The sequence below is a fragment of the Mauremys reevesii genome, linkage group 5, assembly GCF_016161935.1.
Source record: "Mauremys reevesii isolate NIE-2019 linkage group 5, ASM1616193v1, whole genome shotgun sequence".
Lineage (NCBI taxonomy): Eukaryota > Metazoa > Chordata > Testudines > Geoemydidae > Mauremys > Mauremys reevesii.
This window is the reverse complement of record NC_052627.1, coordinates 136,397,917-136,412,730: the sequence shown is the minus strand read 5'-3', so window position 1 is coordinate 136,412,730 and position 14,814 is coordinate 136,397,917. Positions and strand designations below refer to the sequence as shown.

General features: G+C 51.5%; 1 protein-coding gene across 3 annotated transcripts in view; it reads right to left on the bottom strand.

Moving 5' to 3' along the window:
- The window catches only part of PAIP2B (poly(A) binding protein interacting protein 2B), a 41,463-nt gene that overhangs the window by 10,997 nt on the left and 15,652 nt on the right, over positions 1-14,814 (bottom strand). For all 3 annotated transcript variants that reach the window (XM_039541821.1, XM_039541820.1, XM_039541822.1), the window contains exon 2: positions 2,893-3,047. In XM_039541821.1, coding sequence (XP_039397755.1) covers positions 2,893-3,039 — 147 coding nt within the window. In that variant the 5' untranslated portion in view covers positions 3,040-3,047. The remainder of the gene's footprint in view (positions 1-2,892; positions 3,048-14,814) is intronic.

Below are 14,814 nucleotides of genomic sequence, written 5' to 3'. Positions count from 1 at the left end.
GAGCTGAGGTGTATCACAAGGAAACCAGCAATGGTGCTGACGATGCCCAGATGTGGAAGGGAGCAGCCACACTAGCACAATCCAGCAGATGTCTTGCTAAGCCAGGCGTGAAGACAAGGCTCAGACAATTTTACTATCTGGCCGTGACAGTCTGAGCTCAGAGACTCACAGATTCTAAGGGGATCGCTGTTAATCCTTGTCTGCCCTCCTGCATGACACAGGCCACAGGACTTCCTTGAATTCATTCCTGTATGAACTGGAGCAGATCTTTTAGAAAATCATCCAATCTTGATTTAAAGGTTGCCAGCGATGGAGAATCCACCATAGGCCTTGGGAAGTAGTTCCAGTGGTGAAAATGTGCCTTATTTGGGGGGCTCTTAAAATCTCCTTTGCACCTTCCCACAAGAATTACGATTCCCCCGACTCCCTTCACTGCTTCTTCTAGCTTCCTCCGGTATCAAACCTGCGTTTTCTCCATTACAGCCAGAGCCCACTGCCTCCTGGGATGTGCAGGCTCTCTGGGTCAGGATCCTTCCTTCCATGGGAAAAGGCCCACTGCTGGAATCAACGAAGGAGGAGCGTGGCAAGGAGCCTGGAGCTTATGAAGACACCCAGACCCTTCTCCGCTTGGCTAGCACCGCACGGAACAAACACACACTCCAGAAAACTGGCAGGGAAGAGGGAGAAAGTGAATCTGGGAAGGATTCAACCCCGATTCTAGGGACAAGTCACCCAGCTGGGGCTGGCCACAAGTCAGATCTGTCCCATCGCTGCCTGGGCCCCCAACCCCCACAGGGATTTGTGGGGGCAGGGAAGGGGAGGGTCTCTTAACAGCCTTTTGAAGGGATAAGACTAACAGTGGGAAGCAGGGCCCAGCCCACCTCAGGCTAATTCCCCTCACTGCAGTGGCATGAGCACAGCGATGGGCTCAGAGTTACCTCTGCCTCAGACGACATGGGAGGTGGGTTCCCACCTGAGTCTGTGCCCCAATCCAGTGCTGTCCGCCAGGGGGGCTCCCCCCAACAACCATCAGGACTAGAAACCGTTCAGTGAAACCTCAGACTGTCCCGAAAAAGCTGGCTGAGCTTCTCGTGCCCCCGGGAACGTTTTCTGCTCCCCACGGGTGCGTCGAGCCCTGCAGTCTGGAACACACACTCCCAGGGGCAGGAGCCGGACCTCGCCACTGGCAAGGCTGTAACACAGATGGTCCCATCTAGAATGGGCAGCCCCTGGCAGCTCTGCAAGTCCTGGTCCTGCCCTGTGCCCGTAGGTGCTTCTGCAATACAAGTTATATGGCCTGGCTGCTATAACCCCACACACGCACCTCCCGGCCGGCTCACATCACTGGGATAGCTCCAGATTCAAAGTCTGTCTAGTCTAAGAGCTGCGGCTGGCAAAGCAGGAAGGCGCAGACTGGTTTCCTTTTGCAATCTCACTGAAGAGTCCCAAGCAATGGGACCCCATTCCCCAGTCAAACAGATCCCCAGCTTTCACCCCATCACTCCTATCTATAGCCCCTTAGCACCCCCATCTGCCTCCATTTGTAGTACGCTCCCTTCAGGGAAAAAAGGCAAACTGGACTCAATTTAACATTGCTTATGAGCACTTCCATGGGGCTTCCAGCAGCTCAGTACTTTGCAAACACTCTCTCTAATTAGTCTAACACAGTCCCACCCGTGCAGCTGCTCGTGGGCGGCGGCTGTGTCTAGTTGCAATTTAAAAAAAAAACAGAGCCATAATTCAGTAACAACTGTTGCATAATTTGGCATGGCAAGACTCCGGCTCTGCGCCGAAGGGTTATTGTGAGCTGGAGGCTGGGGTTTGCTCCCATGGGAACAAGCTTAAACGTTACCAGATGGGAGATTTTCTGCTGAGAACATTAAAGACTGAGGAAGTTCCCCTTTTGGGGAGATGGCGGAGGGGAGGGAAGCAAGGCCTCCGTCCAGTCGCTCCTGCCCTCAGCTGGATCACTCCCCATCATCATCATCCTCCCCCACCACACAGGTACACTGAGGATACCGAGTGGGAAACTTCAGGAAAGCAGCAGGCCTCTGTCCGCTGGCTCCAGCAGGAAAGTTGCAGGTTTCCTGCCCATAGCAGGCGCTTGCTCAGCCAGTGGAACGGCCAGTGGCGGATGAGCTCATTCCCCGCCCAGCTCAAGCAGAGTCTAAGTTTCCTCCAGCTAGAGGCGTGTGCTGTTCCCCTCTGCAGAGCTCCGGCAAGCTTTCCCCTGCCACATCGCACAGGCTTGGCATCAGGACAAAATCTATGCGAGTCCAGGGGATAAGACTGTGTGTTGGGAATGGGGAGACTGCCTAAAAACCAAGCCCTGCAGTGCTCCCAGCTCATCATCGGCTAAGTCACAAGCTTCTCCTGGGACAGGAGAGTCACGCAAAGTTTCGATCATCGTTTATCAAGTATTTTGCAGACCATTAACTCTCTCCTACCAAGGTTTCCTCTGCTCAGTTGCCATCTGCTAAAATTCAGAGCAAACAGCTTTTAAGCAAAACACTGTGACCAGATCGAGTCCACCTATTGGCAAGCATCTGCCGCTCAAGTCATTAACCCCGCTCCCTACGGACAATGCTGTTGGAAGTGACCTGTGATTTGGGGCACATCCATTTCTGGATGCCCAACTCAGGCCTGATTTTTCCAAACTAGGCAGGCAGGAACTGGCCTTGCCTAAAATTCAGAGCAAAGTTTGGGGGAAGGGCATGTCCTTTCTGTCACCGTGGCCAGATGTAATTGGGGGATGGGAGGGTGTGGAGAACAGGAGCAGATTGTCCCTCCTCTGCTCATCCCCTGGCCCGTTTGCACACCCAGTTGGAACAGCGCAGTTTGGTTCGGGAGTGAGGGCTGCAGAGAGATGTGGAGCCAGCTGCCCCCCCTCACCTGTCTGTTGAAATCCTCTTCGTTCTCCATCCACATGTACTCGGCGAAAGGGTTGTTCTCCTTCTCATCATGCCCGTTCACTACCTGCTCGTCTTTGGATTTAGCGTTGGACGTCGTCGTATTGGCAACGTTGGAACCATTCATCATTACTGGTTCTGTGGGGAGGGGAAAACAGGGAGCGTCAAAGGGAAGGAAGCAACAGGCCAGGACTCCCACACCTTCGCAGGACCCAACCCCAGAGCTGTAAAGGGGATACGTGTGTAGCGCCTGGGTCTTGCCCACCGGGGTGGCAAACCTGCCAAGCATATTGCAGACACTCTGTGTTGTCCAATCCCACAAGATGAGAGCTTCCACCAGGTGCACAGCACCTGACACTCGTCTTATTACCCCAGCATGCGCTCCTTTCCTGGCGGATGGACGTGCAGTGCCCAGAAGATCCTTAGGGATCTATCAGCATTTACATTCGTTTAATTAAGGCTTCATCTTTCTATCAAAGTACCCCATGCCGATGCAGCGCATGCTGCCCGCAGGGGAAGTTCTGCCAGCGCAGTAACCGCACCTCCCTGAGCAGCAGCAGCTATTCTGACCAAAGCTCAGTCTGCACAGCTGCACGTACGCTGGGGGTTTGCCAGCTTAGCGTGTCACCGGCTGGAGTGTGGCTTTACACCTGTGGCCGACACAGCTATGCTGACAACTCAGTAGCATAGGCCTGACCTTAGCGACTCTCCTAGGGCCACACAGAGTCAGCGACAGGGCTTGGAACGGAAGCCAGCTCTCAGATTCCCAGCCCTGGGCTTTCCCACCCCATCCTCTTTATGCGACGTAGAAAGTAAAAACTAAACACGCTCCCTGAATGTTTAAACACAGGAACGCTCAGGAGTTCAAGTTTCGGATTCTCTTCGCGTTAACCCATCCACGCTGCCCCACATCCGATTCCTACTTAACCAGTTCGCCATGCGGGAGGTACAATAGACGCAGGCTAACACTGCAAGGCGAGCCTTAAGGGGGCAAACACACCCCAAACTTAACCTTCTTGCCTTTCCTACTGAAATGGATTCCATGGGGGCAGTACTGGCCTCTCCCCCTCCTGGAAGGGGGAGGTTACATGACTGAATAGGTGTGTTCATTTCAAACATCCAGGATGGTTGCCAACCGGTGCTGAGCCCATTTACAGTCCCGGCCCTAGAACCAACGTCGCCAGCCCACACACTGAACAAAAAACCAACCAACAGCAAAAATTACAACTCAAGCCCCCAGAAATTCTGGGAGTAGCTTAAAAGTCATGAGATTTTTTTTTTTTTTAAAATAGGTGTTTTTTTTCCTCTACCTTCTGGTTTCTCAGCCTGTCGGGATGCACCTAGGTTAGGTTTTTAAGCTGTCTCCTATAACCATGAGAGCTAGAAACTTTTTACACGAAAGCTGAGACACACATTTCCATGACTCCAGAAGCTGGAGCTTTAATAACTACAAATGTCATGAGACGTGCTAAAATGGCATGAGGCGAAACACATCTATCTAAGTTCCTACAGTGAATGGAGGGGGAAAGCAAGGCAAGATAGCCTGCTACATCTCACATTCCTCTAAGTGTAGAACACTATTAAAAATCAAACCCCACAAATTAATTACAATGTGTCTGTAGATATTTAGTCTTCCCTGGGGTTTTGGGTAGCTCCAACTCTGGCAGGTGCCAGCTTGCAAGACAGAGGAAAAGTGGGATGAGTCTTATTTGACTCCACCCCACGCACTTTCCTGGCCACACACAAAAGAGGTCTCATTCCATAGCACCCTCTCCCCTGTCCCCGCCCACAACCATGCTGAAATGCTCTCTCCTGTTTGAATGGGGATCACAGCTGGCTTCAGGTCTGGATTCTGGGCAGCAGACTGACACAGTCTCCCTCCCCACCCCATGCTTCCCACAGCAGCTGGAATTCTGCAATACTCATTTGGCACATGCTACTTTGTGGGAGGAGGGGAAGAAGCCACATTTCCTGTAGGAGAACAAGCCCTGAAATACCTACCCGTCATTTATTTGCTAGAGAACTAGACCCACTGGACAGAGGTGGATCCAAAGCATAAGGTTGTGGGGGCTGAGAAGCCCAGCTCCCCTGCTGCAGGGCTTTCTACCCTAGATCCTGACTGGTTACTCCATCTTTTGATCAGCCTCTGGCTTGTAGATGACTCTGATGTGAAGCTCCACGCCCACGTTTTAGCTGCAGGAAATAAGGATCTTTCCTCTTTTACCTCCCTCTACCACAGCCTCCTGGTATGTGGGGGGGAGGCCAACCCCTCCTCCCATGAATACCTCGCTGCTATTCCAGTTGTCCCCAAGCAGCAGCAGGAATCAGCTTGTTCTGCTGCTGACTATAGGGTTCTGAACAGCGGCGGAAACTGACCAGAATCTTGTTAACTCTGCATCTGCAGGGCAGCATAGCAGCAGCAGGGGCCCTGGTGCAGTCTGACTCTGGAAGACCACACCGCACCAAGTCCCATTTGGAAGGTTTACCACAAGCAGAAAAGCTGAAGATGTTTTGGTTTTTAAATGAATGCTTAAACGCTGCAAAAGTTAATGGGGTGGGGTCCCCTTCCTTGCTAGGGCAAGCTTCCCAGCTAGGCATCACTCAAAGCCTGGGGGAAGGTGGGCAAAGAGTTGTGGAGCAGAGGGGTGAGGGGAAGATTACAGCGGCAGGGTGGGGCCAAGAGGATGCTGCAGTTTAAGAACACAATAGAGTTTTCCCTCCTCTTTAAGAAATCCAACCCAGTCTCCCCTTATTTCTTTGCTCTGCTGAGAAGACAAGATGTTTACACAGGCAAAACCAACCCCTCAGTTGCAACAATGTATGCAGTGTTAAAGAACTGACAGAGTAAATCCTCCTATGCAAACACAGGGGTGGGGCAGGGACACTGCTCTTAAGCAGGCAGGGAGATTTGCACCAGGTGTGAGCCAGGAGGAGCTGTACCAGTAACTGCAGAGATCGGGGCAGTTAAAGTTGCAGCACAAAAATCAAAGCGCCCCAAAAATACAATGAAACAACAAAAGGACAACCTCTGCCAGCCACCCACACCCTGACAGCATCGATCAGCTGTGCTGGGTGCGATCCTAGGCCCGCCCCCTCGACCCACACTGAGCAGAGCATGGCAGCCGTTCCCCAGTGCCAAAGGATTCCCCCACCGCTTTGCCAGGCACTTGAGAACCAAATGTGAGCTCAGCACCACGCGGCAGGCCCTGCTACCTGCATCATCACTCCCTGCAGCGCTGGAGCTGGGGAAAGGAGAGCTACCCTGCTGAGCCACACCACGAGTAGGCAGCAGGAAAGAACTGTCCACAGAGAATTTGGGGGAAAGCACTGAGGGCTTGGCTACACTTACAAATTTGCAGCGCAGGCAGCAGCAAAACACACCTCTCTCGCTGCGCTGCGCGCGCTGCAAGCGCCAGTGTGTCAAGCCCCAGCAGCCCCAGCGCTCCCCCCCACGGAGGTGGAGACGGGGACAGCGCTGGGAGAGGAGAGAGAGCGCTGGCGGCTTTTGACTCACTCACTTGCGCTGCGCGCGCGCAGCGCTTGAAGTGTAAGTGTAGCCAAAGCCTGAGCCCTGATAAGGGACCCACACCAGGCCGGGAGCTCAATGGCTCAGCTTTGAATTGGAGAGAAGCAAGATGTAGCCAGTGAGACAGCTAGGGCTGGATTAATCCTTGTGGGCCCTACACCTCCTGCATTGCCTGAACTCCACCCCGAGGCCCTACCCTGAGCCCCCATCCCTGCACAGCCCCTTCTCCCCGAGGGAGGGGGAGGGCAGTGAGCGATGGACAGGGCCATGGTCCGGGTGCCAAGGCTCCTTCCGAGTGTGGGCCTGGAGCCATGGTGAACCCAATACCGGAGACAGCTGGTTACTGAGTTATGGGGCGGGCTGCACAGCACACCCTGGCTGTCTCTGTTTCTCACATACCTCGAGGGCTGGGCTTCTCTTTTCCTTCCCACCGTGCTGGAGTCACTCAAGAGGGCATCTCAACACCCAACTCCAGGTGCGGACCAGAGAGGCCAGCTGTTTGGAAAGGAGCTGTCTGTCTGCAGGAGGCAGAAAGTGAGCCTATACCCTTCGTCCATTCTTCACGACCCGCTTGCCTTTCCACTTTGGAAATCCTGGTCCCCAGCCAGGGAAGTTCCGTGGTGATTGTCAGGGCCCCGTTTCACTAGTTCTCCAAGCACTGAGCCAGCGCTTGCCAAGAGACAGAGTCCCCCCAGCCGATGGCTCACTGGGCGGCTGCGGTTCAGGCAGGTCAGTTTCACAGCCAGGGGTACACAGGGGAGCGATGTGCCCAGTATCACGGCCAACCACCACGGACTGCCCTGCCCTACCCCGCTGGAGCAGGTACCCATTCTGCAGCTGGAAGTGGCCTTTCAATGAAAGACACTTAGTCAGACTGTTCAACACAGACATTCCTTCCTTCAAACTGCCAATGAGCTACTGAAGTTACAGATTCAGCACTCTGCCCCTTCACCTAGCCTGCTCTCCAGAGACGCCCTCCAGCAAAGCCCCGCAAGAATAGTGCTGGCAATCCTGGTATTTATAAGGCTACAGAAAACAGATCAACTCCTGCCCCCTCCAGCCCCTGTGCCACACAGAGGGACAAACCCTGGTCCTAGAACACCCTTCGTGGATTACCTCTAGTGACCATTCAGGTCCCCCGAGAACACGGCACACTCGTGCAGAGCTCTTCGGAGATACAGAACAACGATCTTGTGAGATACAGAACAACAAAACCCCCAAGAGTTTTGGCAGACACAAACCCTCCTGCTTCAGGGTTTAACTCAACCTCCCCAATACCCATTCAAAAGGCTACTGCTAAGATCATTTCCTGGCCCATCGCTTTGACCATGTCACCCCTCTTCGCATCCCTCCACTGGCTCCCACTGTTCCAGCACAAACAAACTGCTCGGCTTCACTTCCAAGGCCCTTCGCAGCCAGTCCCCACCCTCATTTGCTACCAAGCTGTTGATCCTCGCTCACAATCAGCCCATGGTACCAGCCTCCAGCACCTACTTGCCAAATTTTCACACCCCCCTCATGCTTTCTCCCAGGCTGCCCCATATACTGGGAAGGAGCTCCCCACAAACTTCTGCAAAACTAACGTACCGTCCTCCTTCAAACTCTCCTCTGCCACAATGCTTGCAAAAAACTGACAACGGTTAAGCTGCCGCTGCGCTCAGACCACCGCCTGTCACGCTGACCAAAGCGGTCTGATTGTTTCCTTCTGCTCATGTCTGTCTCCATCTCTTGTCTTATGCTGAAACTAAGTCCCTTGGGGCAGGGGCTGGGTTTTATTTTGTTTTGTTTCTAACCAAGAAGTACCATAGCTAAGTATCACCATGTTACAGATGGGACAAGACAGACATGGAAAGTCAAGGGTGGCGCGAGGGTTGCAACTAAAACAAGACCGGTAAAAAGACACCAGCCGTCACGCTACACTCGGACTCCCATCCTTGCTGCCATCAGATTTTGCAGAGAAACTCGGTGCAGACACTTAACCACAGATGAGTGTACTGTTACCCTGAGCGCCACTGGCACGTGAAGCCCTTGTAGGCATGAAGCAGTTCTCCAAAAAGGGCCAGATTTTTGGAGCTTAAACGTGCCCACCCTCTACACACCAACATCACAGATTGTTTGAAAACTTATGTTATGTATGTTTAGATGAGGTCTGACACGGAGCTGTCAAGTGTTGCCATCAGCCGGCAGGCAAGGTAAGATAACAGTGCCCCAAAAGAGCCATTTTTTGCACAATTCCAGAACCAAGGCAACATGACTACGGTGGTTCATTTCAACAACTTACTGCGGTGTCTATTGGTCAAAGCTACCAAACGACAGTGGATTCAAAGATTGTTATTGGTTTTGCGTGGACAAGTCGCCCCCCTCCCCCCCGCAGAAACAATGAAGCTGTTTAGCATGTGGCAAAAATGGCAGCTATCAACATTTTGCAATATACTAACACGAAGTGTTTTCATGTCGCATATTCTTAATTGTCAAATATCTCACAAATAGTTTTCTATATTTTCCATTGAAGTTCACTGACCAGATGAGTCTCACGCTGAAGGTTGTGCACCAGCTACAGTAGCCGCTGTACCTACAGTTTGTACTGCATAGCGGGTAGATATAAAGTACAGAAATTCTTAACGTAATGCTTCTCCATTGGTAAACTTCTGTATGTACACTGTAGCGTCTAGTCTGCCTGGTAGAAGCTTTTAATTTGCAATTACCTACACATGCTGTACTAGCCTTTGAAATAGTCTAGAAACTAGCTTTTGAATTCAGACACTTATGCACAGGTCAGTATTAGAGATGACAATACACAGCTTCATATTATGAATATGCAAAAGCTATGACCTAACAAGAAGCAGTGAGGACAAAGTCCATAAACAAGTCCTTGTCGCTACATGGAAAAGAGATGAAGGTCACGTTACAGCTCTTACCGACCATATTATCGATAAGACAAACCTATTTGGCCCCGAATCACATCCAGAGGTGCTTACCAACAGATCTACTAGTCTGCATGTAACATCAGATGTATCAAGTCTCCAGACAATAGCAGATGTTGGTGAAGAACAAATGAGGAGATCTGAGAGACATGCACTTGATTCTACTGAGTCATCTAGCTTCAGCCCCAGCAAGAAATCTGACATGGAGACCTTTGCTGCCATGGCCAAGACCACCAAATTTAAGTCTGAGAAGAGAGGGACAATCACAACAGCTGTCAGTCCAGAAATTGTTTTCTACACAGCCCTGTCCTTCACAGAATACATAGGTATGTTTCAATGGGAACTGGGCATGGTCACCCAATGAGACCCGTGTATTATCCCTGTTTGCTGACAGAACAATGAGAACAGAAGACAAAGCTGAATTAGGCACCGGCTAGAAGCTCAAGTGAAGGAATTCTGGAGCTAAGAGCATGCCACAAAGAAACCACAGTGTACACCAGAGCTGCCCTGGCTATCTCACAGGATGGCTGGAGGCTAATGCCACACATTCGATGAACTGGCTGCTGGGTACTTGAGGCAGGCCCGAAAAGGATTTGACAAAGCTAATTCTATAATCCAAGTCTGACGGATAGGACAACAATACCCCTGTGAAAGCTGCAGAAAGATAGTGCCGGACAGGATCTAAGGTTGAATTCAGAAAATACCAGGTGGCTGATAGACACCCTGTGCCTCCATGGGAAAAGTTTCCAAAAGTCACATCCAACAAGCAGTCCCTTCTGAGATATATGGTTCAAAATCCACCTGAGACTGTAGGAGCACACCCAACACAAACACGCCTCCTAGCTGGATGCTTTCCAATGGTGAAGTAGCACATCCATCCCCAGCAGCGGTGTTGCAGAAGCCCAAGACCTGTACAGTCCTCAAGGACACAAGGATGCTTCTTCACGCTGTATGTGTCAATATGGCTTTTGGTCCCTTGGAGTCAAAGGAACCATAGTAATGAAGTCACCCGACACAGATGTTTTGGTTCTGGCTGTTCACTAGTTTCCAAAACTGGAACACACAAACACCAAGTGGACTGAAACAAGCACTATAACCAGCACAGCAGACAAGCACCACTCATACCTGTGCCTGCAACTGGGGACGCACCTCACTCCTGACTCCTGCAACGAATCTCCTCCTGCTCTACACGCGTGAACAGGAGGTGACTGCGTCATCCCTACTGGGTGCACGTAGCAAGGCGACCAAATTGGTGGGGTCTGCCACTCGCCTACTGTCAGCGTTATGCACGTCCGCTCGTGCGCCAACGTCAGCCCCCAGCCAACTTGTCCTGGAGCACGTGGAACGTTGCACGGCCCAACAACTGGATCGAACACGTCTCCTTCTGAAGCTAGCCTTGCCCAGCGCTTGGGCCTTGGCCACAGCAGTTTTCTGCACAGGGGGAGCTCACATGGTGCCGGATACCAGCCAGGTTGTTCCGGCTGCACGGGATTTCACTGAACAGAGCTAAGGCCCCGGAAGCCCGGAAAGCACAATAAGGCCTAGTCACTGGCTGACACGGGCCTTTGCTGTTAGATCAGCAGGCTGCTGCTGCTCGCACAAGGAGCAGGAAGTGTACAGAACATGAGTGGACTGCATCCTTCAACAAGCTTATTGTTAACGTGTACCACAGCGATGGGCACCAAAACAATACCTGCACAGATAGCCAGAAGGGAAGGAGTTATGTGCAGGGGTCAGAGCCCCGTGTCCCGCACCAACTGTTTTAGCTTTGCAGCTCACCTTTCACCACACTATGCACTGACTTCATTGTAAAACAGCTGTGTCAGTCAGAGGGGGGCAAATTCTCCACTGACTCACTCCCCCTGGTACAACTCAAAATTGACCAATATGCAGGGGTGGCTCCAGACCCCAGCACGCCAAGCGCGTGCTTGGGGCAGCATGCCACGGGGGGCGCTCTGCCGGTCCCGGGAGGGCAGCAGGCGGCTCCGGTGGACCTCCCGCCTGCGGAGGGTCCGCTGGTCCCGCGGCTTCGGTGGAGCATCCGCAGGCACACCTGTGGGAGGTCCACCGGAGCCGCGGGACCAGCGGACCCTCCGCAAGCATGTCCGCGGGACCAGCGACCAACAGAGCGCCCCCCGTGGTGTGCCGCCGTGCTTGGGGCGGTGAAATGGCTAGAGCCGCCCCTGCCAATATGTATATGTCAGAGCAGGGAATTGGGAAGCAGGTTCCACTGAGGTCAATGGCAAAACTCCCATTGGCTCCATCAGGGCCAAAATTTTACCTCAGGACTCCTGGGTTCTTTCCCAGCTACACAACGAACGGCAAAGGCATTTAGCTGCCCATTGTCTCTCTCCTGGAAGAAGAAAGTAAGAAATCTGACTTATGTTTGCAATGTTACAAACACTAGTTAACATTTGTCAGACAGCTTGTGATGCTCAATATCCATGGAATTTACCCCAGAGTTCACTTCTAGGCCATCCTTTGCAGTACAATTCTCCAGCACTTAAGATTTTCATTTAAGAAATCACATTTCTAGGCCTCACATGGTTCCAGGGACATTTCTGAAAACAAGACCAAATATAAAATGATCTAGTGCTGCCTGCCTGAGTCTGCAGACAGCCTGAAACAATGGCTCTAAGAGGGGTGAATCACCCCATTCATCTCAATAGGGTGTTAACCCTGAAATCTAAAGATGGCATTCAAATGTTAACACTCTGATTCCTTTGCAACTGATCCTTTTCATCAAACACGTCCCCCACATGCAGGCAGTGTGCTTATCACACAATCCCAAACTTCCTCCCTTTAGATGCTGAAAGCCCAACTGTGCCCTGTGTAGGTGCAAAGTCCACCAGCTTCTCACCCCCTTGACAATCGCTACAACGCAGCGATGCTTGGTCAGTACAAAAGTGAGTAGTGTCTTAAAAAGTGCAGGATCAGCACAAAATCAACTGAATCATCATCAAACTAAACCCAGGGACAACTATACTGAATGGATTACTCATTTTCATACTGCATTCTTTAAATAAAAAAAAAACAAAACAAAAAAAACCCTCCATTTAATTTAAGTGAGCATGTCTCAAAATTGCCATTCTGCAGCATATGAAAGAGTCCAGCAATCCTGCAGCAGACCTGTTCACAGCTGCATTTGCACCACGGCACCTTGAATAAAGGTCTCTTTGCACCTTCACAGTGTTTTACTATAAAAATCAGGCAGGTCACATACTGGTCTGAAGTCACATTGGTGTAAATCTGGAGCAACTTCATTTAAATTAACTATTACTCCCTATGTACTCTGGTTTAACCCAGGCCAGAATCTGGCCCAATGGTTTCATAGCACCCCCCTTCAGACTTAAGATGCAATCACACATCAGGCAGCTTCGTGCACATTGTTCACCACTCACAGCCACTCATTGTACTGCAGTGTTTCAGGGCTCTACTTCACAGTCCTCCTGCTGTCCTTATCGCTTGGCACTTCAGCCAGAAGGCGCCTCAGAGCTCTAATGCCAGGGCTTTTTAATTCTCATCAACAGTCTGATCTTCTGGTACCTGCGTCCCCTCAAAACCCAGGAGTCCAGCTCCAGCCAACTCTTGCCATTTCAGCAGATCTGCCTCTTGCCAGGGGCTTGCTTAAGGTCACACCATGGTGGATTCCTTTCCGTGTGGTCTCAATGCCAGGTCATGCTTGCTCAGGCGGCCCCAATGCACACAGCTGAATTCAGCCAGCTTGCACCGTACGGTCTGACTTGATTTTAGAGCGAGCCCAACACATCAAGAGGATCCATCTGAAGGCAGTAAAGCTCCTGCTTCTAGAGGAGGTCTCCTTCATGCCAACGCTGATATAAAACAGAACCAGCTTGGGGACTAGCACTCTTCAGTGGGATCTGTATTCAGCCCTGCATGGCAGGTATGTCACACACTCAGTTCTGAGAGAGAGAAGAAAGCACCATTAGGGTCCATCAGAGTGCGGCATTTAGCGGCTTCATACAGCTCTTTGCTGATAAAAGAATAACCACAGCAATCTTCTGGAAAGGAAAGCAGGCAGCCCCTTCTCCACAACGCCAAGTCGGCAGGACTCGTTACACCCGAACCACTAATGCTATTGGCCGAGCTGGATGCCACGGGCTAAGTCCAAGTTCTGTGCCTTCCCTTGCCCAACCGTCCCTCACCCCCCGCACCATCCCTGGCAGTTCTGAAGAGCCCACCACTGTAGTTCGGAGGTGCTAATAATGCTTTGCACTTAGAAAGCACTTATCACCCGAGGATTTCAAAGCCCTTTACAAAATACTAGGGCCGAATCCTGGTCCCACTGAAGACAGCAGGATTTTTCCAGATTAGCATTATTCCCAATATACAGATGGAGGAACGCAGACAAGGAGAGGCCAAGGGTAAGTCTCCACTGCTATTCGACATCCACAGCTGGCCTGTGCCAGCTGACTTTGGCTAAGGGGCTGTTTAACTGCCTGCGCTCAAGCTGCAGCCTGCACTCTGGGACCCTTCCACCTTACAAACATCTACACCACAATGAAACAGCCCCTTTGCCTGAGCCCAGTCCGGCCAGAAGCATGGACCAGCCACGGCTTTTTATTGCCGTGTAAACATACCCTATGTACAGTTACTCAGCATGTCTGTGGCACAGCTGGGAATAGAAGCCAGCTGTCCCAGCAGGCCCCAGAGCTGTGCTGTCACCCCAAGGCCATCTGATCAGAAGGAGAATATGCCCCACATCCGATTCAGGATGGACAAAAGTTAACTTAAGGGTGTGTGCAAGGACTCTGTCCCACGCAAAGGGCCAGTGACAGCGTGACGGAGGCTGGCTCGCACCCATCATCTAGGTAACCGCATACCACCTGCTCCTCCCCAGAGAAAAAAAGTCATATGGGGCAAGAAAAAGAAGAGACAATAGGAGGAATCGAGTGCTAACACTTCCTACCTTTTATTCCAATGTCTGTAAGTTTCTTGATGCGCGTGTGTTCTCCTTGCTCCTCTGCCATCTCTTCATCTTTCCCTGGGTTCCAATGGTCTTGCTAGGCAACATTTCCAGAGCAGTTCTCCTCCTATTCCACCTCTGTACGGCCTGAGTGCTATCGCTTCAGCAGACTGAGCCAGGAGCCTGCAGAGCCGCCAACCTGGATCGCTTCCCAGGTCAGCCTTTGACACGCAGCAATGCAGCAACTATCCACAGCCAAACATCCCCCCGCCCCGATCTCCACTTTGCCAAGTCCCAAGCACCAAACGCCGCAGTTTCTGTTCTAGATGGGACAGGGTTAGAGCATTTTTTCAGCTTTGGAGAAGCACTTCCAAGGTTTATTTATGTATTTTTAGTCTCCATGCTATGCCAGGTTAAATGTAAACTTTGCCCCATGCGTTTTTTATCTGACAGAGCAGAACTGCAACCGCTGGGTCTGTTGAAACTCTGCCACAGTGTTCTCACATACGGACTGCATTGCAGAAACAC